General features: G+C 47.6%; 1 protein-coding gene across 1 annotated transcript in view; it reads left to right on the forward strand.

Annotated features, from left to right (window-relative positions):
• IKBKAP (inhibitor of kappa light polypeptide gene enhancer in B-cells, kinase complex-associated protein) overlaps positions 1-24,409 on the forward strand; it is a 62,017-nt gene that overhangs the window by 30,348 nt on the left and 7,260 nt on the right. Inside the window, exons 23-35 of the mRNA XM_015420673.1 lie at positions 543-680; positions 2,583-2,668; positions 3,691-3,839; positions 6,566-6,689; positions 8,346-8,443; positions 10,190-10,391; positions 12,908-12,969; positions 14,726-14,788; positions 14,910-14,970; positions 17,532-17,645; positions 18,122-18,233; positions 19,529-19,656; positions 20,908-21,062. Coding sequence (XP_015276159.1) covers positions 543-680; positions 2,583-2,668; positions 3,691-3,839; positions 6,566-6,689; positions 8,346-8,443; positions 10,190-10,391; positions 12,908-12,969; positions 14,726-14,788; positions 14,910-14,970; positions 17,532-17,645; positions 18,122-18,233; positions 19,529-19,656; positions 20,908-21,062 — 1,492 coding nt within the window. The remainder of the gene's footprint in view (positions 1-542; positions 681-2,582; positions 2,669-3,690; positions 3,840-6,565; positions 6,690-8,345; positions 8,444-10,189; positions 10,392-12,907; positions 12,970-14,725; positions 14,789-14,909; positions 14,971-17,531; positions 17,646-18,121; positions 18,234-19,528; positions 19,657-20,907; positions 21,063-24,409) is intronic.

Raw genomic sequence — 24,409 nt, forward strand, 5'->3', positions numbered from 1 at the left:
GGCTGCTTCTTGCTCTGACTGAGGGCTGCTGGGAGCAGGGAGTGGGGCTTGTTGCATGTGCCCGCCCCCTGGGCTCTTTACTGCCGGAGCTCCGCTCCTGTGCGCTCCTGCAGGAAATGACCCCTGCCCTGCTGTTCTGCCAGCACTGGCATCCAAGGCAGCTTACGATGCTATACAAAGTTTCAAAACAAGATGGAGATGTTGGGAGGACAATGACGGACGACTGTCCTCACCCCAGTCCTGAGGCTGGCTGTGCAGGTTTTTAAAAACATTGCTGTGGCAGGTGGGCTCTTCAGAGCAGGGGTCCCCGGCGTGGGGACCGCCTATGGTTCTTCACGTAGCCCCCTATAAAAAAAAAGCAAGCAAGGTGTGGTTCTCAAGAAGCTGACCTCAGTACATTTTTGCACTTTTGTGGACACTGTCCTGCCCATTCCATTTCCCCCCCCCCAATATTTTGACACAGTCTTTTTTACACTTTGTGCACTTTGGAATCATGGATTTACCGAGATCCATCTGCGGTCTTTTTATGTACCCCTTCTTAGAGAAGAAGACTTCACAAAGACTATGTACCCACCTCTAGAGCTCAGCGACGCCCCTGAGCGGCTCAAATCTGATGGGAAAAAGGTCGACCTCATCTGCGATGCAATGAGAACAGCCATGGAGAAGATCAACGCTCCTAAGTATGAAACCTGTGAATTACTGTACAGTACCTTTATGTATCAAAGCTGGTTCCTGACATTCTGTCATGCTCTAGGATGACCCAAGAATGGGTATCTGGGACAGGAGATAAGAGCAGGCTTGATACTTAATGGCTGGGGTCCTTAGGTTACCTGCATTTGAAGACAGGAACGCACTTCTGAAGATTTCCTCTTCCTCCTGACCTCTTCCCCCTGGGTAGCTGGTGGGGGGAGACATACTGCTTTTGGGCATGAGATGGGAGGAACATGCCCTGCCTCCTTTCTCTGGGTCTGGAGGCCATCGTCTGCTCCTTTGGGCAATGACATCTGTGGTGAATGCGGTGGGTTGGAGAGCTCTCAGTCCTCACCACCTTGCTATCCCAGGCTTTTAGTGGGCAAAGGGATCTTTCTAGATATCAAGTATGTTTTAATTCTGCCCTTCTCAGGATGATATACATGGTGTCCCCTTCCCCTTTCCCCCCCTCATAACAACACTATGAGTTAGGTGAGGCTGAGCAAGACAGTGATTGGGCCTAGGTCACTCATTCATGGCAGGGTGGAGATCTCAGCTCAGATCTTTCAGAGCCTAGTCAGACCCAAACCGCTGTGCTACACTTGTTCTGTGGGATTTAAGCCACCTTCTCTGCTTGGTATTTGTGTTTTTGTGCTGGTGGTAAGTAGGCAAGAGATAGAGCCAGAAATATCTTGGTCTCCCTCCTTGATGGTCCTTTACCTCATTGGAACAGCAGCTGCTGGTGGTCCCCAGCTTAGCCTCAACCAGAGCCAGAGCCTTTTCGGCTCTGGCTTCGGCCTGGTGGAACACTTTCCTGAGTGAGAGCAGGGCCCTGGATGATCTGCTTCAGTTCTGCAGGGCACTGTAAAATGGAGATGTTCCACTGGGCCTTTGGCAGAGGCAATGGGTGTCTCGTTTATTCTGGCCTCCCCTGCTTCACGCCCTGACTTGGTATGTTCAGTGGCTACTGGGAGTGATCGCCCACTGCCCCTTCTTAACCTTGGGCACTTTTATAGACCCATAGGAGCATGCTTCTAGGTATATGGGCCATCTTGGTTGTACTTAATGAGTAAATGGTAGAACTGTAGGACGTTTTTATTGTTTTATCTGTGTTTTTAATTGTTGTGAGCCGCCCTGAGGCCTGTGTTCAGGGAAGAACGGGATAAAAATATAATAAATAAAAAGTGTTGCTTCTGTCAGAACCAGTTCATGAAGTTAAGAGGAGGCAGTTTTCTTTGCAGCCATTTTCACTGAGCTTATTAAAACTCTTCTGGTTTCTCTTGACATTCTTTGGATGTTTTCATCTACAAAGAAACCTTCAAATTCACTTCAGGTTTTGCTTCAGGTAGGATCTAGAAACAATACAGGGATGTTTAGAGAAGAAGAAGAGGAGATTGGATTTATACCCCACCCTTCACTACCCAAAGGTGTCTCAGAGCGGCTTACAAACTCCTTTCCCTTCCCCTCCCCACAGCAGACACCCTGTGAGGTAGGTGGGGCTGAGAGAGCTCTGACAGAAACTGCTCTTTTTCAAGGACAGCTCTTATCAGAACTACGGCTTGCCCAAGGCCATCCAGCCACGTGCAAGTGGAGGAGTGGGGAATCAAATTCGGTTCTCCCAGATTAGAGTTCACGCACAACCACCACACCAAACTGGCTCTTCACCCCCAAGCAATTCTGTTCATCTCCTTGAAACACTGTTTGCTTCCTTTGAAATTCTTTGGCTGCTTCGCTTCAGAATTCCCAAATTTGCTATAATTTTTGCTTTCCATGAAATTTCAGTAGCAAATTGAAATATCCAACCTCAGGCAGGATATTTGTCATGGACAAGTGGGAAAAGCACCAAGAATGCATTGTTTTAAATCTGTCTTTTCTCTCTGTGACCTCTCTAGGTACTGCTTATCAATACTGACCTCACATGTGAAAAAGAGCCCCCCAGAACTCGGGACTGCTCTGCAGGGGATTCGTGAGCTTCGAGGTGCAGTATTAGGACAAAATCTATTAGTCCTGTGGGATTAAAAATGGTGGTCAGTGGTCTTGTATCACGCCCTTTTAGTTTGCATTCACTATTTATTTATCGTACGTCTATCCATCCCTTGCCACAGGGAGCTCAGAATAGCTTACACTGTTTCTCCCTTCCCTATTTTATCTTCATAATAGCAAACAACCCTGTGAGGTAGGTTAGATTCAGAAAGAATGACTGGCTTAAGGTTAACCAGCAAGTTTCATGCCCAGTGTTGATCGGAACCTGGGTCTTCATTCCAACCAGTACACCACTTTTTCCACTGGATAACCCTGCTCACCAGTCATCAGTCATGTCAGGTGGGCTATATGTGGGATATGAATCATGGACAAGTAAACCTCAGTGCTTGTACAGAATTCTGGCTTATACAGGGTGACTTTGCTTTATGTATTATATAAATATTTAAATTATTTATTTAAATTGATTTAAAATGAAATTGAATTTCCCAGAAAATCCACATCACTATCAGAAACTCAACTGTCGTTTCCAGAGGGTGAAGCACCAGCCCATTGCCCTTTTTGTAATATTCTCTGAAGAGAACTCTATTGGGCTTGTGCTCATTTGTTAATTTAAGCAAGCATGTGTATTTCCTGTGACCTGGATAGCCCAGGTTAGCCAGATCCTGTTGCATCCTGGAGCTAAGCAGGGTCAGCCTTGGCTAGTATTTGAAAGGGTGACCTCCAAGGAATACCAGGGTCATGACACAGGGGAAAGGCAAAGGCAAACCACCTCTGAACCATCTCTTGCCTTAAAAACAAGTCTAGCTCGCCACCTAGTGGTGCATAGTGCTAAAACAAGAGCTAGAACTTGTGGTTGCCAGACAATCTTAAGATCTCCTGGCTATTCTACACACAATGCCATGCGATAATTAATTAATGTATATTTTCATATGAAGTTTCCTTTTGCATCATATAGCTCCGTGTGTGTGTTTTGCAAATGAAGCCTGTTTTGTAAAAGATTTTAATTTGAAACTACAGAGCAATCTTCTGAACATACTGGATCCAACAGTGTAGAAGAAGCATTGAAATACCTGCTGTACCTGGTAGATGTTGGTGAATTGTATGATCATTCCCTGGGAACGTACGACTTTGATTTAGTTCTCATGGTTGCTGAGAAGTCTCAGAAGGTAATTTTGTTCCCTCTAGGTTCTTTGCCTACCAATGAGTCACATCTCATTTACTGTGCTCCCCTAGCTGTTGAAAGGAAATCGTCAGAATGTAAAACATGAGCAACAGTTACTCCCACCCAGGGCTATTTTTGGGCAGGAACGCACAGGAACGGAGTTCCGGCTGGCTCCCGAGTTGGCCACGCCCAGCAGAAACTCATTAGCATAACAGACCACACCCAACAGCAGACACTCATTAGGATTGGCTACATTAGGGGTGTGTGGCCTAACATGCAAAAGGTTCCCGCTACAAAAAAAGCCCTGGGTTTTGACAACAAACAAGGTAAACAGAATAAGAAGCAAATGGTGGGCGTGGCTGGATGACCACAGTTCTGGTAGTGTGGGGGTGTGGTCTAATATGCTAATGAGCTGTGCTCTCAGGGGTGTGGCACATTATGCTAATGTGTTTCTGCTGTTGGGTGTGGCCTATTATGCCAATGAGTTCCTGCTGGGCTTTTCTACAAAAAAAGCCCTGCTCCCACCACCACCACCAAACCGCCCAGCACCCATAAACACTCCAGACTGTCCTTTCTGGGCAGTTCTTAAAAACTCTATCTGCTTAACTTTGGATAAGAAGGTGATCAGAATAAATAGGCACTAGGCTTTAGGATGTGTTTGCACCACAGACTTGATACTCATTCCTGTGCCCCCAAGGAGTTCTGGGAATTGTAGTTCTCTGAGGAATTTAGCAGAGAAGTTAGCAACACCTTGCTTGGAAGTAAGTCCTACAGATTTCAGTGGGGCTTCCCACAAAATATGCTTGGTATGGTGAGGATTTTCAGGGTATAAGCTTCCAAGAGTCAAAGCTTTCTTTGTCAGAGCTCCCGTTGACTCTCAAAAGCTTATACTCTGAAAATCTTAAAGACTAACAAAGTATGTTGGCAGAGTATGAGCTATCGTGAGTCACATCTCACTTCTTCAGATACAGCTGGAGTGAGCTGTATCTGAGGAAGTGAGCAGTGACTCACGGAAGCTCACCCCCTGCCACATACTTTGTTAGTCTTTAAGGTGTTACTGCTGGACTCTTGCTCTTTTCTACAGATACAGACAGACGAACACGGCTATCTGTCTTAGGGTTGCCAAGTCTCACCTTGTTCCGGAGTGGGGGACTCCCGGGTCGATCCCGGAGCACACGAGCAAAGCCCGCACGCACCGCATCCACGTCACCAGGAAGTGACGTGACGATGCTGGGCACGCTGGGGGCGGGGCCACGACCATCCGAGGAAAAACCATAGAGTTTTCCCTCGGATGACTGTGGCCCCGCCCCCAGCATGCCCGGCGTGGTCATGTCACTTCCTGGTGACGTGCACGTCGGGGTGGAGTTTCCCCCGGGGCCCGATCTAGCAGCGGCGGGGAACAGGCCTCTAGGGCGGGGGTTTCCCTGCCCCCCGGGGGGACTTGGCAAGCCTAACCTGTCTTGATCTGAAAATCTTGTTGGTCTCTAAGGTGCTGCTGAACTTGAATCTAGCTCTTCTGCTGCAGACCAACACGGCTACCCTCTGAAACTGTTTTTGCAAAATATCCCCTAATTTCATGCTTGCTTGGAAAGTTACACATTTTATTTTTATTTTATTTTATTTGCTTAATTTGTATCCCGCCCTCCCTGCCAAGGCAGGCTCAGGGCGGCTTACAGGAGATATATATGTGTGTGTGTGTTAAAACACAATCAAAACATACAAAATCATAGGTGCTAGTAAGCATAAATGCTAATAACGGCAGCGGTGTTCACTCAGTATCCAAATAGTCAACTGCCATCGTAGTGTGGGTTCTTGCCAGGCTGTTGGTACTGATATTGGGGGGCCAGGGCCACAGTATTAAAAGGCAGCACCCTCATCGATAGCCTGGTGGAAGAGCTCCGTTTTACAAGCCCTGCGGAACTGTAAACGGTCCCGCGGAGCCCTGATATCATCCGGGAGCTCATTCCACCAGTAAAGGGCCGCCACAGAAAAGGCCCTGGCCCTCGTCACGGCTAGCCTGGCTTCTTTAGGGCCTGGAAGGGCCAGACAGTTTTGGGACCCCGATCTTAGTGCTCTCTGGGGAACATGGGGAAAGGCGGTCCCTTAGGTAAGTAGGTCCCTGACCATATAGGGCTTTAAAGGTAAGAACCAGCACCTTGAACCGAATCCGGTATGCTATAGGCAGCCAGTGCAGTGCTTTTAGGGTAGGGTGGATGGGCTCCCGCATAGAAAGACACAACAACAGCCTCGCCGCTGCGTTCTGCACCAGCTGCAGCTTCCGGATTTGGGACAAGGGCAGCCCCATGTAGAGAGCATTACAGTAATCCAATCTCAAGGTGACTATTGTATGAATTTCAGCGGCGGAAGCGCTCTGAAGGTGCTTTTAAAAAAAGGTCACATTGCTTAGATCTTGTCCACTGCTGTTTTATTCCCCTGGCTGCTGCTGTTCTTGGGTGCCATTTTCCTACTTTGTCTTCACTGTCCTTGACCTCATTTACCCTCTGCTACCATTTAATCTGATTGGCTTTCCTGCCTACATGATTTTATTGATGGGATTATGTGATATCTTCTCAGGGATTGTCTTCAGTATCATCTTTGTTGCGCTAACTTTCATTGGTATAGGAATAAGCAAATTTATCCTTGTTTTCTTTGGCACCAGGGCAACAGTTGCCCATTCTTTTCCAGAACGATTAGATTTTACACCATACCTTTCTTATTTGATCTCCTCAGGATCCTAAGGAATATCTCCCATTTTTAAACCAGCTTAAGAAAATGGAACACAATTACCAGCGGTACTCTATAGACAAACATTTGAAGAGGTACCCAAAGGCTCTCGGTCACCTCAGTAAATGTGGTAGGTAGAGATACAGATTTTCCAGAAAATTTGAAGCAATGAGGAAAGAAATATTTTTCCCCCCATTGGGAGTGAGGGGTAGAATGGAAATATGCAGGGAAAAGTGCAATATATGTAATACTTTCTAATCGAACCAAACCTTATTTTGCTGCTTGAATAACATAAAGTTTGTAACTCTATTAGCAGATTTGGCATATTATTAAATTTAAAAGTATGAATGTTTTTTTCCAAATATAAATATACCCACGACTGGAAAGAGAAAGTGGCAAAGTGCTGTGTAAGCACATAGTTCTTAGTTTTTGCCCTCCGAGAAGTGGAAAATAAAAATCTGAAACTACAAACCATCGCTTTTGTAATAAACAAAAGCTGGGTTAATTGTTTGGGCTTGAGAGTCACATTATTTGATTTTAAGACTTATTAGCTGATTTAGCTACTGAGTTAATCTTCATGGTGCTGAGGACACTGGCAAGATACATGATCATTTTGAGATGTACTGGGTTGGATCCTGTGATCTGTTGGTGCAAGGATCACAGATCCCCTCCCACCCAGCGGTTCCTTCCGAAATTGGGAAGGTTGATTCCCAAGGTCATGGGACCCATGCTGACTAACACCCACACAAGTTGAAGGGTTTGTACTGAAGAGAGGGAAGAGGCAAAATTGTTCCCTCTTCCACATGTGCAGTCTCCACTGATGCAGATTGCTGGAGGGTGGTTTTACAGCCCCCCCCCCCCAGTCCATGCTGGTCCTGCAACCCTGGGAATGAACTGGAAGGGACCCCTGCTGAGGGGAAGGGGGAAAAAGGGAAAGATCCTCATCAACAACTTTCATTAACAGATTATTGGATCCAAGCCACAAAATGGATGTGTGGTAGCAATACACTGTTCATTATTAAACGTTAATGACATAAACATGTCCTTGAGAAATGGTGGCATATGTCTACTGTAATGCTGTAGACCATGTTACAGAAAAGTGTTCACGCTATGCAGATCTTAGAAAACATTCTGGATAACTCCTTGTCTTCAGAACTGCTTTACTTGTTGAATATGACACAATATTTTATACAGGGGTTCCTCAGATTTAATACACACAAGTTAAATCATCAGTAAAGTCGTAAGGCATCATATAGGTCCCTATTCAAAAACATGTCGATGCAGGATGGAGATTCTCAAATAATATCCAATCTTTCCCCAGACTTTGAAAATGCTTTTTAGAGATTTCCAACAACCACAATTCACATGATGGAAAGATAAATGGTCCCGGCGACGAGTCATCAACTTGGAACGCCCATTTCACTCCTGGCTTCCTCAAGGTCGGGATAATCTGAAATCAAATATCCAAAGATTTAAACATGGACGCAAAATCTCCACAGTAGTGTCGCATCGATATTACCGATTACTTCAGAGCAGTTCCAGCTTTAGTTTACTGAACCTGTTAGAGGACAGTAGGGCATCAGCATCATAGTTAAAAAATTGTTTTGGCTGAGCACAAACTGAAATGTTTATTCCTGGGCTCCTTAACCCAGTGAACACTGTATTCTGGCACCCAAACTGACCCAGCCAAAACCTGTCCTAGTGGGTCCAAGGATGGCTCAATCCAGTATACACCGTACGTGGCATGTTTGTCCTCACAAGGAAATGTCTTTGATTGCCTTGTCAGGGCCCGAGCATTTTCCAGAGCTCCTGAACCTGGTGAAGGATCAGAGTTTATATAAAGAAGCCCTGAAGCTGTACCCACCCGACACTCAGGAGTTCAAGGTGAGTGAAATGCTGTTCTCCTTAGTGAAGACTTTTAGTATTGATAGGGTTGCCAGGTCCTTCCTGCCAACCAGCGGGGGATGGGGGGGGGGCTTACTGGGAGCAGCAGGGAGGCCCAGCCGACGTGCAGCAGTGTGTCTATATCACTGTCCATGTGACCCAGAAGTGATATCACTTCCTGGTCAGGGCGACACTCTGGTATTTTGGTAAAAACTCTGTGGTAAATTTGGCTTCTAGCATAGAATTTTTGCCCAAAAACAGAGTGTCACCCCAACATCCAGATGTGATCATGTCACATGGTCACGTCACTGCACATTGGAGGAATCTGCCTCTTTTGGGGGGTACGTCCTCTCCTTCCAGCCAGCTGATCGGTGGTGGGGTGGTAGGGCCTGGCAACAGTAAACCCCAGCCTCCACCGGAGGGGGTGGTCTGGTAACCCCACGTATTGAACTGATCTTGCCAGAGCAAGCAGCCTTGTTGTGGTGATGAAGGACCCGTTTCAGGCCTTATTGCTTTCTGGGCAGATAAACTGACACCGTGGCTCCAGGAAAGTTAAAAGCTTAAAGAGAACAGGGTTTTTTTGTTTTGATTGGATCTCTTTTTACGAGATCTCAAGCCACAGAGCCTGGTTTTCAAAGAAGAAATGCATGAAAGGTTCCTCAGCGAGAAGCTCAGGAGCCAGCAGGGCTGAAGATGTTCTAAACTAGGGCCCAACCTTTTTGAGACTTATAGGCAGTGTTGAAATTCTGAGAAAGGGGCGGTATACATGACCACAAAATGGCTACTGCAGGAGACAGAGACAACCGCAAAATGGCTGCCGCAGGAAGTAGACACAAACACAGAGGAAGTCCAAGTGCAGGGAACATGAGGAGTAATACTCTGGGAGAGAGGAGTGTGAGAGAAAATAAAACCAGCAGTGGTGGCAGCGGACACTGAAACAATGTTATTTTAATTGGCATAGCCAGTCAGATCTCCAGTGGCCAATCAGAAGCCCAGCTGGGAAGGAACCCCACCTGGCCCCACCCACTTTCTAAAAACACTTTACATGCTCCAGAAAAGGTGTCACTGGGCGCCATGGCTCTCACAGGGACCACTTTGGGGACTCCTGTCTGAAAGAAAGAATGGTATCTGAACTAGGGTTGCCAAGTCGCGGCGGGAGATCATGTGTCTTTGCAGAATCCGTGCCGCAGGGACGGTGAGATGCATTGCACCCGCCGTCGCCAGGACATGATGCCACACGTCGCTCTGGCAACGGGGCTCCAAACAGCCCCGTTGCCAGAGCGACACGTCGTGTCATGTCTTGGCGACAGCGGTGCAACGTGTCTTGCCGTCCCCGCAGCACGGATTCTGAAAAGACATGTGGATCCCCCGCCGCGATTTGGCGAGATTTGGAAGCCCTAATGTGAACATTCCTGAAAGAGATCTTGCATCCTGCTTCTCATCTCTTTCTGCAATATGCAGCTGTAACGGAATGCTGAGTTTGTGTGCTAAGGGCAATGATGAAGCCCAGTAGTCTGCCCTGTGTCTGCATGCACTTCAGAACATTTTCCAGAACCCTCTGCAATACACAGGGCAAATAAACAGTGGTTCCTCGACAGACAAACCAGTTGTCTAACAGATCGTCATCCGCTCTGCCAGAGCAATCGTCTGTCTTGGTTTCATGGTCCTCAGGTCAGAGAGAAGTGGCAAACATCACCACCCCTCCCTCTCCCCTGGTTTTACTTGATTTGTGACTTTGTCTCACAGGCCATCAGTGATGCCTATGGAGAGTATTTGATCCAGAAGCATCTCGCTGAAGAAGCAGGGCTGATCTTCTTCCGCTGCGGTGCGTTCCAGAAAGCCCTGGACGCCTTTCAGATCAGTGGGAACTGGAAGCAGGTCCTGTGTGCGGCAGCTGAGCTTCATTACACAGAAGACAAGCTGGCCAGTTTGGCAAGGACCATAGCAGGTGAGCATCCATTCTGCAGGATTGGGGGGAGGGGCTGTGGCTCAATGGAAGAGCCTCTGTTTTGTGTTCAGTAGGTCTTAGGTTTAATCCCCGGCATCACCAGTTAAAAGGATCAGGGAGTTGGTGATGCAGAAGGTCTCTCCTTGAGACCTTGCAGCGCCACTGCTCGTTGGAGTTGACCGTACTGACCTTGACAGGTTAAAAGTCCAACACAGCAGATGGCAGCCTCATGTGTTCTGATGTACATGTTCAAGATACCTTTCAGTTTTCACAGCTGTCCAGACTGAATGTCACATCCAAGTATTTGCCACTCATTTGTTTTATCTTTGGGTGCCAGTTTGGTGTAGTGGTTAAGAGAGACAGACTCTATTCTGGAGAACTGGGCTCGATTCTCCACTTGAAGCAAGTGACCTTAGGCAAGTCACAGGACTCTCAGCCTAAACAAATAAGCATAGCTCGCCACCTAGTGGTGCCAAAAAAGAGCTACAGTTTCGGCAGCCAGACAATCCTCCTGGATTTCCTGGCCGTTCCACCCACAATGCCATACAATCATTTCAATTTTTTTGTTTTATCTTTACAACTTTATAATTCACTTTCCATCCTCCCTCAAAATGGTCACCGTAATGTACAGGAACAGGAAACACTGAGATGTTGTTTGTTCAAAGGGCTGTTTCTCTAGCAACATTAGCGTGTGTGATGCTTTATAAAATAACATAATCCAAGAGAGGTCGTTGCCCCAAAGAACTTATAACCAAAATTTCAATAAAAAGGTAGGTCCAAGGAGCAAAAAGAGAGAAACGGGCTGAATGTGGGCTAGGGCACTTGTCATTGTTTTGGTGTACACATGTTTTGCATGTGTAGATACGAATACAGGTGAGACGCAAAACAAGTTGCACTCCACCAGCCATGTTATGGCAGCTGGTCATGGTCAATAAACTTCAACCAGAAGGGCAAGAATTGTGGAACTAGTTCAGACCTGCTTTCCTGTTCAGACCTGCTTTCCTCAAACGTCCTGCTCCATGGCACATAGCAAGCTGCTCTTGAAACTGAGAACTGTTTCAAAATGAGGGTGTGTTACAATTTGGGGGTTCAGCTAGCCACAAGAAGAAAAGCGGTATCCTGCCAAGGTTAGCTCAAGGCCCCTGTACGGATCCCAGCAGTCCTCTGTTTGCTACCTGTCTAGATCAGCAAAATTGGGAACTGTCTTTACTCAAATGGTGGTGGGGGCAGAGGTTCCCTCAATTTTGGGGGGCCCAATCCTCTGCTGGCCAGCTGGCCAACGGGAGGAATCCCACTGTGCCCAATATGCCTGGCGCGATGATGTCACCTGGCGGTGACGTCATTGCGCTAGGGACACTCTAGCATTTGGCTAAAAACTCTATGGTGACTATAGAGTTTTTAGCCAAATGCTAGAGCATTCCCTATACAATGTGCCCAGTGCAATGACATCACTTCCAGGTGATGTCATTGCAGCGCACACGCCGGAAGACCCTGGGACCAAGCCAGGAGTCCCCCACTAAGACCTGGCAAACCTAGGCAGAAAGCATGGATTTGGTGAGTCTCATAATTGCTTTCCTGCAATGATAGCACAGTATCTTACAGGATGAAGATGCAGCTGAGTATCAGAATGTGCCTGCTATGTCCAAAGATCTTGGATACAGTGGAGGGGGAGACAACAGTGTTGTAAGCAACTTTGGGTCCCCATTGGGGGGGAAAGCAGGGTATAAATACCTCAATAAACAAGTAGGAATAAAACTTTTCCCTTGGGGAGATAACAGGTCCAGAGCATGGGCCTCTTACCCTCACCACAGGAAGGAACTGTGTCAGCCAGGAGATGCTATACACTTGCATCTTTGGCATGGGAATGTGAGAGCCCAAATTTCCGATCCCTGGCTAGAATCTTTGTGTCAAATAACTGAGTAGGCCCCTGGAAACAAAAGAGTTTGCAGCCAAGGAACCTCGTAGTCACAAATAGGGCTCTGACATCTTGCATGGTCCCCAGGCTCTTCCGCCATTCCTTCTTCTGTGACTCATCCGCACCCAGTCTCCACGTCGGCTCTTCCTCCCCTCTTCATTTCCTTCCTTCTTTCCTCGCTCTTATGTTTTGACAAGTCCTCGCCCCCTTCCCCCAAGTTCTTTGAAAGCGTGATCAGTGGAGCCAGAATGGGTGATGCAAATTTAATCTAGGTAATGATTTCCATTTGCATAATTCTATGCAAAGAGAGCCAGGGTTGCCATGGTGTAGAATTGATATGCTCTGGTAGAGAGAAGACAGTTGCAGCTTGCATTAATGTGCAGCACTCTGTGGGTTTCAGACCAGATGAATGAATGAAATCTCCTGCTTTATAACTCGATCTAACCTTGGGGACAGTTTCTTAAAGATGGGCAGGTGCTTGTGTACAAGGTGGAAGACAGAGCAGTCCTTATGTTCAAATGATGCGCAGGCAGAACTTGGTTCATCCAATACATGATTTGTTTACCTATCTGTCTGCATGAAATGCTCTCCTTTTGTTTAGGGAAATGCATTGAGAAAAGAAAGTTTGGGGATGCAGCAGTACTCCTGGAACAATATGCCAAGGTATAGTGCTATTTCCCACCCCCCACTCCCTTTGTGCTACTTATCCAGATTCCCATCTTAGAGATTATTTCCTCCAAGTTTCCTTTGTCGGTCTGGCTGCACACTAGGCTTCTGGCAATCAGGGGGTTGGGATCCAACCATTGAAACCATTGTAGCCAGCTCCCATAGTCCTATCAAATGCCATCTCAAAGTATATTAAAAATAGGGTTGCCAAGTCAAAAAAACTCACCGGTGGGGGAGCCTCGCTGGGCTCCGGGAGCCGTCCTCGGATGCGTGCGCACCGCCAGCGCATCGTCGATCACGTTGGGGGCGTGGCCCGGATCGACATGGTTGCGTCACCTCCGGTGATGCAGCCACGCTGCGCTTCGGGAGGCGGAGTTCCCCCCAGGGCCCGATTCCGCCCCCCGCCGCCCCACTTGGCAGCCCTAATTAAAAACCAACATTTCTGCAATTTCATTCCATGGTTTGTAATCCTTTGCTTTTGGTTTTTGATTGCAACACTGTGGATAAGTTCGTTTGCTTGCAGGCGGTCTGTAATTACAAGTCCATGCTTCAAGATGGCCCTGACTCTTTCTCTGCCGCCATCAGAGCATTTTGCCTGTGGGGCAGACCAAAATTCCAGTGCTCTGCCCACCGTCTAGAGAAGAGTGTCCCCAGAAAATACAGGACATGGCCATCTCTGCTGCGAGCACAGGACCGCTGTGTGTGATTATTTGGGGGCAGGGAGGTTGCGCAGATTGGGTCTGCACATGCAAGGCTTATTGCTTGAAGCGCTTGCATTGCCCACGATCATTGAGGAGGAGGGAGAGGAGAGCACATGCTGCCTCCGTGACAGCTGACAGACTGGGTGAATGTCGACCCTAGTCCTTAGAAGGGCAACCCTGTGCACGGTGACTCCACTCTAAGCCCATTGATTCCAGTGGGCTTCGACTGGAATAACTCTGCAAAGGACTGCGAGGCTGGCCTGTCTGCTAAGTGGTCCTAGGTGATCGCCTAGGGCACCAGAGGAGAACGGGCAGCAAACAGGCCGCCCCACTGCCAGCCGGCCGGCCTCGTCAAAGCCTCCGACGGCAAGCAGCAGCCCAGAAGGTGCCCCCGGCCTCAGAGGGCGGCCGGCAGGAAGCCTGCTCTTTCCCACCCTCCCTCACTTCAACAGGAGGATAGGGGCTGGCCCTTTCCCTCATCGCTGTGGTTCGGGGTGGCGAGGAAGTCGGTGGTGGCTTCCTTCTGCTCCACTGGATGGGGGGGCAGTGAGGGGGCTTTGCCTTGCAGTGCACTGGACAAGGGAAACAGGCAGGTGTTGCTTTGCCACCGTTCACAGGGCAAAGAGAGCAGGCAGTGCCTTCCCCCTACCCCGCAGCATGGTGCCAAGGCGGTTTGCACACCCCAACCTAGGGTGCCCAAAAGCTTTGGGCCCAGTCCTGAAGGACTAAACCATCCGGCTTGCAATCCTCCCTTCTTGCCTTGACACGGATAGCTCAGGCAAGCCCAGTCTCGGAAGCTAAGCAGGGGCCGACCCTGGCAAGTAATTGGAAGGGGGACCTCCAAGGAATACCAGGGCCGGGACGCAGAGGCAGGCAATCAGGCCACCTCTCTGAAATCTCCAAACCCCACTAGGAGTTCCTAAAAGTAGACCATGACTTCCAGGCATGCAAACGTGCACACACGCACACACACGAGAACCTCCCTTCTCCCTTTCCAGGGAGAACGATTAGCCAGCAGAATGTCAGTGAATGCTTTCCTTCCTCTTCTCCAGGATTACGAAGAGGCCATCCTCATCCTCTTGGAAGGGACTGCCTGGGAGGAAGCACTGAGATTAGTAAGACCCTTTGCAAACTGCCACCTCCCTTCCCGTTAAGTACCAGCTGGAAGGGCTGGTGTTCATCGCTTGGTGGCAGTTCTGATGCCGGTTCTTTCCCCTCCCCCTTTCCCTCTTGCAGATTTACAAATACAACAGAGCGGACATTGTGGAGACCAACGTCAAGCCAGCTCTGCTAGAAGGTAAGGCTCCCCTGTGTTTGCTCGGGAGCTTCTGGATGTACAAGGCTAGCCAGGGATCCAGGAGATGAGCAAATTTTATTTTAGTCCTGTGGGTAAATTGTGGGGATTGAGATTAGTGCCGGTGTAATGTAATGGTCAGGAGCTGCGGTGGCTCAAGTGGTTAAGACGCTGAACTGCAGGCTGTGGAAGGTTGGTCGTTCAGCAGTTCGAGACCTGAGTGTGCCGCATGACGGAGTGAGCTCCCGTCTCTGGTCCCAGCTCCTGCCAACCTAGCAGTTCGAAAGCAAGAAATTGCAAGTAGATAAATAGGTACCACTTCAGTGGGAAGGTAACAGCGTTCCGTGCGCCTCGGTGTTTAGTCATGCCGGCCACATGACCACGGAAACATCTTCGGACTGCGCTGGCTCTTCGGCTTTGAAACGGAGATGAGCACCGCAACCCTAGAGTCGGACTCGACTGGCTTTCGAGCAAGGGAAACCTTTACCTTTACTTTAATGTAATGGTCAGAGCGTTTGCTGCCATTATAGTGTAGTGTAATGGTTAGAGTGTCAGACTTGGATTCCCCGAGGCCCTGGTTGGAATCCCTGCTCTGCCATGGGTGTCTTTGCATCAGTTACGCACCCTCAGCCTAACCTACCTCACAGGGTTGTTGTGAGGATAACATGGAGAGAAAGACGATTTCAGCCGCTTTGGGGTCCCCATTGGGGAGAGAGGTGGGATATAAATAAATAAATAAATAAATAAAATATGATGTGGCAGTGTTATGAATTCACCTTTTACTTGGGGAGACAGTGCCGCAGTGGCATATGGTTCTTGTTGTACCACTTCAGGCTGCCGATGGTGCATCTGTGAATGCTTTTCATGTTTTGTTTTTTTAAGAATCCTCTCCAAGTCTCCCTCTAAGCTGTGGAGTCTTGTGAGCAAAAATTCTCCTTTGTGAGCTACTGGCATTGAAGTTGTGAGTCGGCGATTTGGCTACTGCATAAATTAATTTGCTCTGGAGCCATCCCTTCCTGAACTAAGACAAAAATGTGTGAGCCGGAGGCTAAAAAACTGTGAGCTAGCTTAGAGGGAACATTGATCCTCTCCCTGTGCATGGAAAGCTACTATGTCAAAGGAAAAGGCTAGGCTAAAACTCTGCTTTCTAATTGTTTTGCTCTGCTTCTGAATGGCCCATGGGCCATAATAAAGACCGAACCGAACTGCTTCCTGATACACTAGTTTTTCACATTCAGGATTTCTCTTTTTAACACAAAAGGCAACGTAACCTGACAACCCGTCTGATGCTGGCACAGAGGTATTCCTCATGACGCTGGGTTTGTCAAACCTTTCCTTGCTGACCTCACCCTGTCGTTTCGTAACTGCGGGCAGCAGATTCACAACAGACAAAAGCAAAGTCTTCTTCACTTGACAAGTGATTAATTTGTGGAATTCGCAGCCCGTGGACATAGTGATGGCCACAAGTATAGCAAGGGTCTGAGAGGATTCTTGGAGCTACTGGCCATCAATAGCTACTAGCAGTGGTGACTAAAGGGAACCTCCATATTCAGAGGCAGTCAGCCTCTGAATCCGTGTGCTAAGAAGTAATATCAGAAGAAAGTCTATGCCTCTATCCTGGTTGTTTTTTATTTATTTATTTATTTTTATCATTCGATTTCTCGCCCTCAGACCCAGCTAGTTAGCCACTGTGTGAAAGAGGATGTAGATGGACCACTGGCCAGATCCAGCAGGACTCTTATAGAATCATAGAATCACAGAGTTGGAAGGGGCAATACAGACCATCTAGTCCAACCCCCTGCCCAATGCAGGACCAATCTAAAGCATCTCTGACAAAAGCTGTCAGTGAAGGGGAGCCAACCACCTCCCTAGGCAGCTGATTCCACCTTTGAACCACTCTGACAGTTGTAAAGTTTTTCCTAATATCCAGCCGGTACCTTCCTGCCCTTAATTTAAACCCATTGCTTCGGGTCCTATCCTCTGCTGCCAACTGGAACAACCCCCTGCGCTCCTCCAAATGACAGCCTTTCAGATATTTAAAGAGAGTAGTTATGTCCAGTGTTCCCTCTAAGCTGAGTTAGAGTGAGCTAGCTCACAGTTTTTTATCCTCCAGTTCACACATTTTTGTCTCAGCTCAGGAAGGATGGCTCCAGAGCAAACTAATTAATGCAGGAGCCAAATGGCTTGCTCACAACTTTAATGCCAGTAGCTCACAAAGTAGATTTTTTTGCTCATGAGACTCCACAGCTTAGAGGGAACATTGGTTATGTCCCTCCTCAATCTCCTCTTCTCCAAACTAAACATTCCCAAGGCCCTCAGCCTTTCCTCGTAGGGCTCAGTCTCCAGACCCCCATCATCCTCGTCGCTCTCTTTTGCACCCACTCCATTCTGTCCACATCCTTTTTGAAGTGAGGCCCTTGAGGGTTTGAGTATAGAGTGGAAGGTGGAACTTTCAACATGTTAAGCGATGCAGGGGCAGGATTTCATTACTTAGATATGATGAATACGATTCCTTCATTCCATGGATAACGTAACGTCTTTTCCCATTGTTCTCACTGCTTTAGCCCAAAGAAATCATTTGGCATTCCTGGAAACTCATAAAGTGACATTTTCTCGCCACCAGAAGCGCCTCTCAGTCGTCCGGAAACTGAAGGAGCAAGCCCGAAACGAACTGCAGGGTATGTTCAGTGCTAATTAGTAGAGTTCCTGGGCAAATCAATGAATCGGGAGTCTGTGGAGGCTGCTGGACTCAGATCCAGAAGACTAAGAAAGCAATCCTAAGCAGATCTCCTCAGAATTCTCCTCAGGTCTATTCAGTGAGGCTTACTCCCAGGAAAGTGTTTTTATGATTGCACTGTGAGGTACAGACTGGAGCTCTGAAGCGAGCTTGGTTTCCTCTGAGGTTCAGGCCACAGCACCCATGCTGAGTGACCCTGGAAAGTCACTTTTTTCTCAGCTTCGGCCTGCCAGTTGAAGTTCTCCTTTGCCTACTTTTTGGAGTCGCTTTGAAGAGAAATGAAGGAGGGGATTGTCAAGCATTATGTCCTCTCAAGGTGTTCTAGAATTAATAAGAAGCTGACAGGGGAAAAAATAACCAGAAAAATTTGGGAGGAAAGGTGACGTCATTCCTTCTCCTGCTGATCATTTTTCGCAGATCTGGAAGCCCCACACGGCCCTGAATCAGACCTCTTTTCTGATGCCAGCAGCATGGTGACAGCCAGTGAAGCAAGTTCCAAATATTCTCACAGTAACTCAAGAATATCTGCGTACGTATCTTGTCCTCATGGTCCCTTCTAACCTGCCCATTTTGCTTTTCTTGTGGCGTGTTTTGGAATTAAGTCTGCCCTGACTGTCTCCTTCAGATATGATGGCTGTGGCAGGTTATCTGTTGGGGGAATCCCCTGTATCAAGGTCTCCCAAACTTGGTGGGCCTATGGGCACTTTTTGGAATTAGGACAACAGGTGAGGGTGCCCTCACAAAATGGCTGCCACAGGAGTGGGAACTAGTCACAAGATGGCTGACACAGGAGCTGGGTTAAATCACAAAATCTTCAGAGATTTCACAAACTGTTGGGAATTTGTGCACTAAGAATTCTGCTGTCACGGGGGTAGCTGTTTCCAAATGGCTGCTCCCTGTAGACACAAAGCATCTCCTACTTAGGGTTGCCAACCGCCAGGTGGTGGCTGGAGATCTCCTGCTATTACAACTGATCTCCATGTGACAGAGATCAGTTCTCCTGGAGAAAATGGCCGTTATGGCATTATACCCCACTGAAGTCCTTCCCCTCGCCAAACCCCGCCCTCTGCAAGCTCCACCCCCAAAATCTCCAGGTACTTCCCAACCTGAAGCTGGCAACTCTACTCTGATTCCAGTTTAAGTGGGAGAAAACCAGGACTGGCTCCTGGCTCTTTGCTTTGGGGAAGCAATTTGGAGGAGAAGCTAGTAGACACAAGGAAACACACTGGTGGGTACCGTGATTCCCATGAGCACCACATTGGAGATCACTGTTCAGATGTCCCTGTCTGGATCTGGGCATTGGGCAGCCTTTATCCCAAAAGTACTCCCCTCTGGCCACTAGTGTGGCTACATAAACATTTAGCCTAAATGTCACACGTTGCCACAGAGACGTATTCCGCATTCTAAAAGATACTCATAGAGGAATGTATGCATTATCTTGAGCACAGCCAGGTGCATATACGCCATAGATATGCTTTCTATGCCTTTGCTAGGAGATGCTGCTGAATTTATATGGTCTTCTTGACCACACATGAAAGGTTTGGACTGTGTGGCTGAATATACTTGTCTGCTCCTGGACCAGAGGTTCTCAAGAAACATTCAGTCATGAGCGAGATCCCACCTGCAGAGTGAAGTGGTACAGCCCAGACTTGGTTTACCACCTCAGTGGCAGCTAATTTGACCAACTCATTTGGCCTACATGAAGGGAGTCAAGCGCTACTCAATAGGCCTTCTCACCCTGATTTCCCTCTTATCTCCTCCGCTCCAAAGCCACCACGATTTGCTTTGCTGTCTGTGTTAATGGGGGTGTTTCATCCACTATAGACGTTCTTCAAAAAACCGTCGCAAGGCAGAACGCAAAAAACACAGCTTGAAGGAAGGGAGCCCCCTGGAAGACGTTGCCCTCCTGGAGGCTTTAGGGGAAATCGTCCAGAGCATCGACAGCTTAAAAGGTTGGTCAGTGCAGTGCAGTTCTCTGAGCTTAGCGTTAAATCTGAAGGAGAAGACAACTGATCCTAGAGAGAGAGGAGTAAGAGCTAATGATCGCCTCCAGAGAGAATCTAAGAAGCAAGGCCCAAGGTCACCCAGTGTGAGAGCCAGTTTGGTGTAGTGGCTAAGAGCGTGCACTCTAATCTGGGAGACCCGGGTTTGGTTCCCCACTCCTCCACATGCAGCTGCTGTTATGACCTTGGGTCAGTCACAAGTTCCCTCAGATCTGTTCTCTCAAGAGCAGTCCCCAAAATAGCTCTCTCAGCCCCACCTACCTCACAGGGCATCTGTTGTGGGGAGGGGAAGGGAAGGAGATTGTAAGCCGCTCTGAGACTCCGAATAAGGGCAGGGTATAAATCCAGTCTCCTCCTCTGCTTCTTCTTTGACAGAGTAGGGATTTTAACATCTCCCAGCCCTTAGTGCAGCACTCTAACCACAGCATCACACCAGCTCCTAGAACATACATATCCAAAGATGCCCTCTCAATCATCCGGTAATTTGGTGTCCAAAAATTCTTGGATGCCTAAGTGTGGAGGAGACAAACACCCAACTTTAAGACACTGCAAGAAGCTGGGGGCAGTGTTCAGGAGCAGACCTTCTGTTGTCGGTCTTATCGTCCCACGAACGTAAATCTTTCCAGTGTGGGACTGGGGGCAGGGCTTTAAAAGCATTCTGAGTCCCGCTAACTGGACTGGATTTCAAGTTGTCATTTCTTCCTCTTTGGACCTGGAAAGTAGTCAGACCTGTAGTCAAAATATTGTGTGGATGTAGCCTTGTAGGTGAAGAGGGGTAGTCCCTCTGAAACAGCAAAAAGCCTATCCATAAGAAGTCTGGTCACTTCGTGATCATTGAACAGAATACTGGAAAGCAAGCACAGGTTTATTTCTTACTGAGCCGCTGGGTAGAATGTTGTCTAAAGTCTTTTTGTCTCATGAGCAAGAGGGCCCTGGTTGTTGTTGTTGTTTTAAATAAAGATGAAAACTGAAAATGCATGGAAGAGCCCTTGAATATATTCTCCCAGGGGACCCGGTCCTACAGGCCTCCCCCCAGGCCTATGGCCACAGAAAGGAATTGCACATTCATTATGGCCATGCCTAGGAGGGATAAGCTTGAGATCTTTGAGAAATGGCACCTTTACAGACTTTATCACCCCCACACTCAAAGCAGCACGGTTTTAAATCTATGATCCCTGGAGCATCTCGTTCCTTCCTCAGGTGAGGTGCACAGCCTTTTGAAGTATCTGGTCCTCTTTGGCTATGATGGACAAGCCCAGGAGCTGCAGCAGGCATTTCAGGAGACCCTTCACTCGGTGGAGCACTCCCTTCCTGAAATCTGGAGTCCCGCGCTGCAACCGTTCCCAGCCAGCCCAGTAAGAATCTTCTGTAGGGTTGCTTAGCACTGGTTTGGGGTGGGAGGGAGCTCTCCAGGAGTGTGGGGGGTGGGGTGATGTTGCCACAAATGATGCCCCCCCCCCGTGATGATGTCACATGGAAGTAACGTCATCATGCCAGGGGAGGTGCACGGCAACGGTCTGGTATTTTGGGCAAATCTCTATGGTTGCCAGTAGCCACCTTGGACCCAAGCGAGATCCAAACACATTTTATTAAGACCAGCCAAAACGACACAAAACATTGTTCTCCACAACTCTTCGTCACTCTAGATCAGGGGTGGCCGAACGTCTTTAACGGAAGAGCCACACAGAATAAACGTCAGATGTTTGAGAGCCGCAAGACATGAACAGATATTGCACACACGTTTTTATTGGGAAATGTGCAGATTTGCTTTTTATTAACATTAAATGAGACTGCCAAAAATAAACACAAAAGGGGTAAAAACAGATACTGATAACTGATATTTATTGGTCCAATTATATTTGTTTGCTAATGATATTTATTTGTCTGAGAGAGAGAGAGAGAAAGAGAGAGGTGGAAAGAAAGAAAGAGGTAGAAAGAAAGGGAGAGAAAGCAAATAGATGAGGAAGGAAGGGAGGAGGAAAGGAGAGAGAGAGGAAGGAAGGGAGAAAGAGAGACAAGAGAAAGGTGGAAAGGAAGCAACTTTAACTTTAGATGCATCCTCCAAGCCTCCCCCCTCCCGCCCCAATGCCAGCTGGCTTGGTTTGGAGAAGGGATTTAAAGAGACAAATGCCTTCTCCAAGCTGACTGACGTGGGGGGCTTTAAGAACGCATTTAAAGTTAAAGTTGCTTCCTTTCTCTGCTCCCCCCCCCCCACCTCAAGCCTACCCAGGGATGGGAACACTGGCTGAGGAAGGGAAGACCAATTGGGGAGGCATGCCTCCCCTTCGCTTCCCCTGACAGGAGCCGCACAATATGTGTGAAACAGCCGCATGTGGCTCCCGAGCCGCAGTTTGGCCGGCCCTGCTCTAGATGTTACAAACCAAAAAGGCAGGAGTGGGAAGACACATATTTCCAGACCTGTGTTAATGACTGTGTGTGCATCCCATAAGATGTCTGGGATGCTCATGGCCAGTGTTCCCTCTAAGCTGAGTTAGTGTGAGCTAGCTCACAGTTTTTTAGCCTCTGGCTCACACATTTTTGCCTTCGCTCACGAAGGATGGCTCCAGAGCAAACTCATTCATGCAGTAGCCAAATCACTTGCTCACAACTTTAATGCCAGTAGCTCACTAAGTAGAATTTTTGCTCACAAGACTCCACAGCTTAGAGGGAACATTGCCATGGCATGTTGGGAAAAGCAATATAAAGCAGAAATGTCCCATTGAAATATCTCACCTTCTTAAGAGTTCTACAGCCCACAGTGGTTTGCACCACCAAGAATCAGATGTATATAAGGGGACACTGAGTTTCCTCAAAACAACTGAAGAAGACTTTGCAGGGACAGTGAATCTGTTGGTGAGGAAGGCTGATCTCCTCATGAGTATGCAGCAGTTGGGGAAGGAGAACAAGGAAGCCAAAAAAGTTGGTGCCTTCCAGAGGGACTGACCTTGCTAGTCTGTTACAAGAAGAACCAAGAAAAGAAAAAGAGTATTTGTGGCACCTTAAAATCTAACCAGTTTATCGTGGCTTAAACTTCTGTGGACTTTGTCGGTTGCGTGCAGTGTGTCCTCAGCATCATGCATCACACAGAACAATAACTTCCTTCTAGTGATTTATTAAGGACTAAGAAAAAGATATTTTTTAATTTGTTCTCGATGACTTTGTAGTTTCTGTGCCACATTAATTCCTGAAAGGAATCTCCAAAGAAGCTGGATTCTTCAATGCTTCTCCAATCTAGGGTGTCCGTATCGTGATATTGCCGCACAATGGATGCCAAAATTGCTGCCTTTCTATAACTTTCTAGATCGGGAGTCGCTAGACCTCCATCTCTTCTTGGCGTTATCATAGTGCGATAGGTTATCCTTGCTGGTTTCTTCTGTAGTCACCACCTCCAAAAAAAGGTCTTCTAGCTAAACTATATAAAATCGTCGTTTCCACTCAAATCCCCAAACAACACAATTACCAAAGAGCTTGGAATGCGGACCTGAGGAATCCATTATCGGAGGATCAGTGGGAGGAAATTTGGCGTTCCCAAAGAACCTTGTCAAGAACTCTCGGTGTACAAGAATCGAACCTGAAAATTCTTACTAGGTGGCACTTGACTCCCGCAAAACTAACCCATATCTACTCATCGACATCACCATACTGCTGGAAGAAATGTGGCCAAAAGGCGGATTTCTATCATAATTGGTGGTCCTGTAAAGTAATACAGAAATTTTGGTCACAAATATGTACCAGTATCAACAAATTACTAAATATAGACTTACCTTTATCTCCGGAGTTGATGCTTCTCCATCTCTGGCCGCAAGTTCGTCCACCTGAAGACACAAAGAAATTAGTTAACTTGTTGGTAGTAGCAGCAAAAATAACTATAGCTAAGAACTGGAAAAGCAAAAACGCACCGACTATAGCTCAATGGATTAATAAAATTTGGGACATGTTCATGTTAGAAAATATTTCAATATACGACACGGAAATAAAAACCGAACGGGAGTTCTATAACCCTCTAAACATTTGGAATCCTATTTTAGGAAAGCATGTCCTAGATAACTTTGAATGGGAAAGCATGTTGTTGTTGTTGTTCAGTCGCACAGTCGAGTCCGACTCTTTGCGACCCCATGGACCAGCTCCCTCCAGGCCTTCCGGTCTTCCGCCATCCTCTGAAGTTTGCTCAACTTCATGTTCGTTGCATCGATGACACTGTCTAACCATCTCATCCTTTGCCGTCCCCGTCTTCTTTGACCTTCAATCTTTCCCAGCATCAGGGTCTTCTCCAGTGAGTGCTCCCTTCTCATTTGGTGGCCAAAGTATTTTAGCTTCAGTTTCATTATCTGGCCTTCCAGGGAACAGTCAGGGTTGATTTCTTTGAGGATTGACTGATTTGTTCTTCTTGCAGTCCAAGGGACTCTCAAGAGTCTTCTCCAGCACCATAGTTCAAAAGAATCTATTCTTCTGCGCTCGGCCTTCCTTATAGTCCAACTCTCGCAGCCATACATGACTACTGGGAATACCATTGCTTTGACCATGCGGACTTTTGTTGGCAGGGTGATGTCTCTACTTTTTATCATGCTGTTTAGGTTCGCCATCGCTTTCCTCCCAAGGAGCAGGCGTCTTTTAATTTCATGACTGCTGTCACAGTCTGCGGTGATCTGGGATCCCAGGAACGTGAAGTCTGTCACTACTTCCACGACTTCCCCTTCTATTT

The sequence above is a fragment of the Gekko japonicus genome, unplaced genomic scaffold, assembly GCF_001447785.1.
Source record: "Gekko japonicus isolate JY-2015 unplaced genomic scaffold, Gekko_japonicus_V1.1 scaffold1242, whole genome shotgun sequence".
In the NCBI taxonomy this organism is placed as follows: Eukaryota; Metazoa; Chordata; class Lepidosauria; order Squamata; family Gekkonidae; genus Gekko; species Gekko japonicus.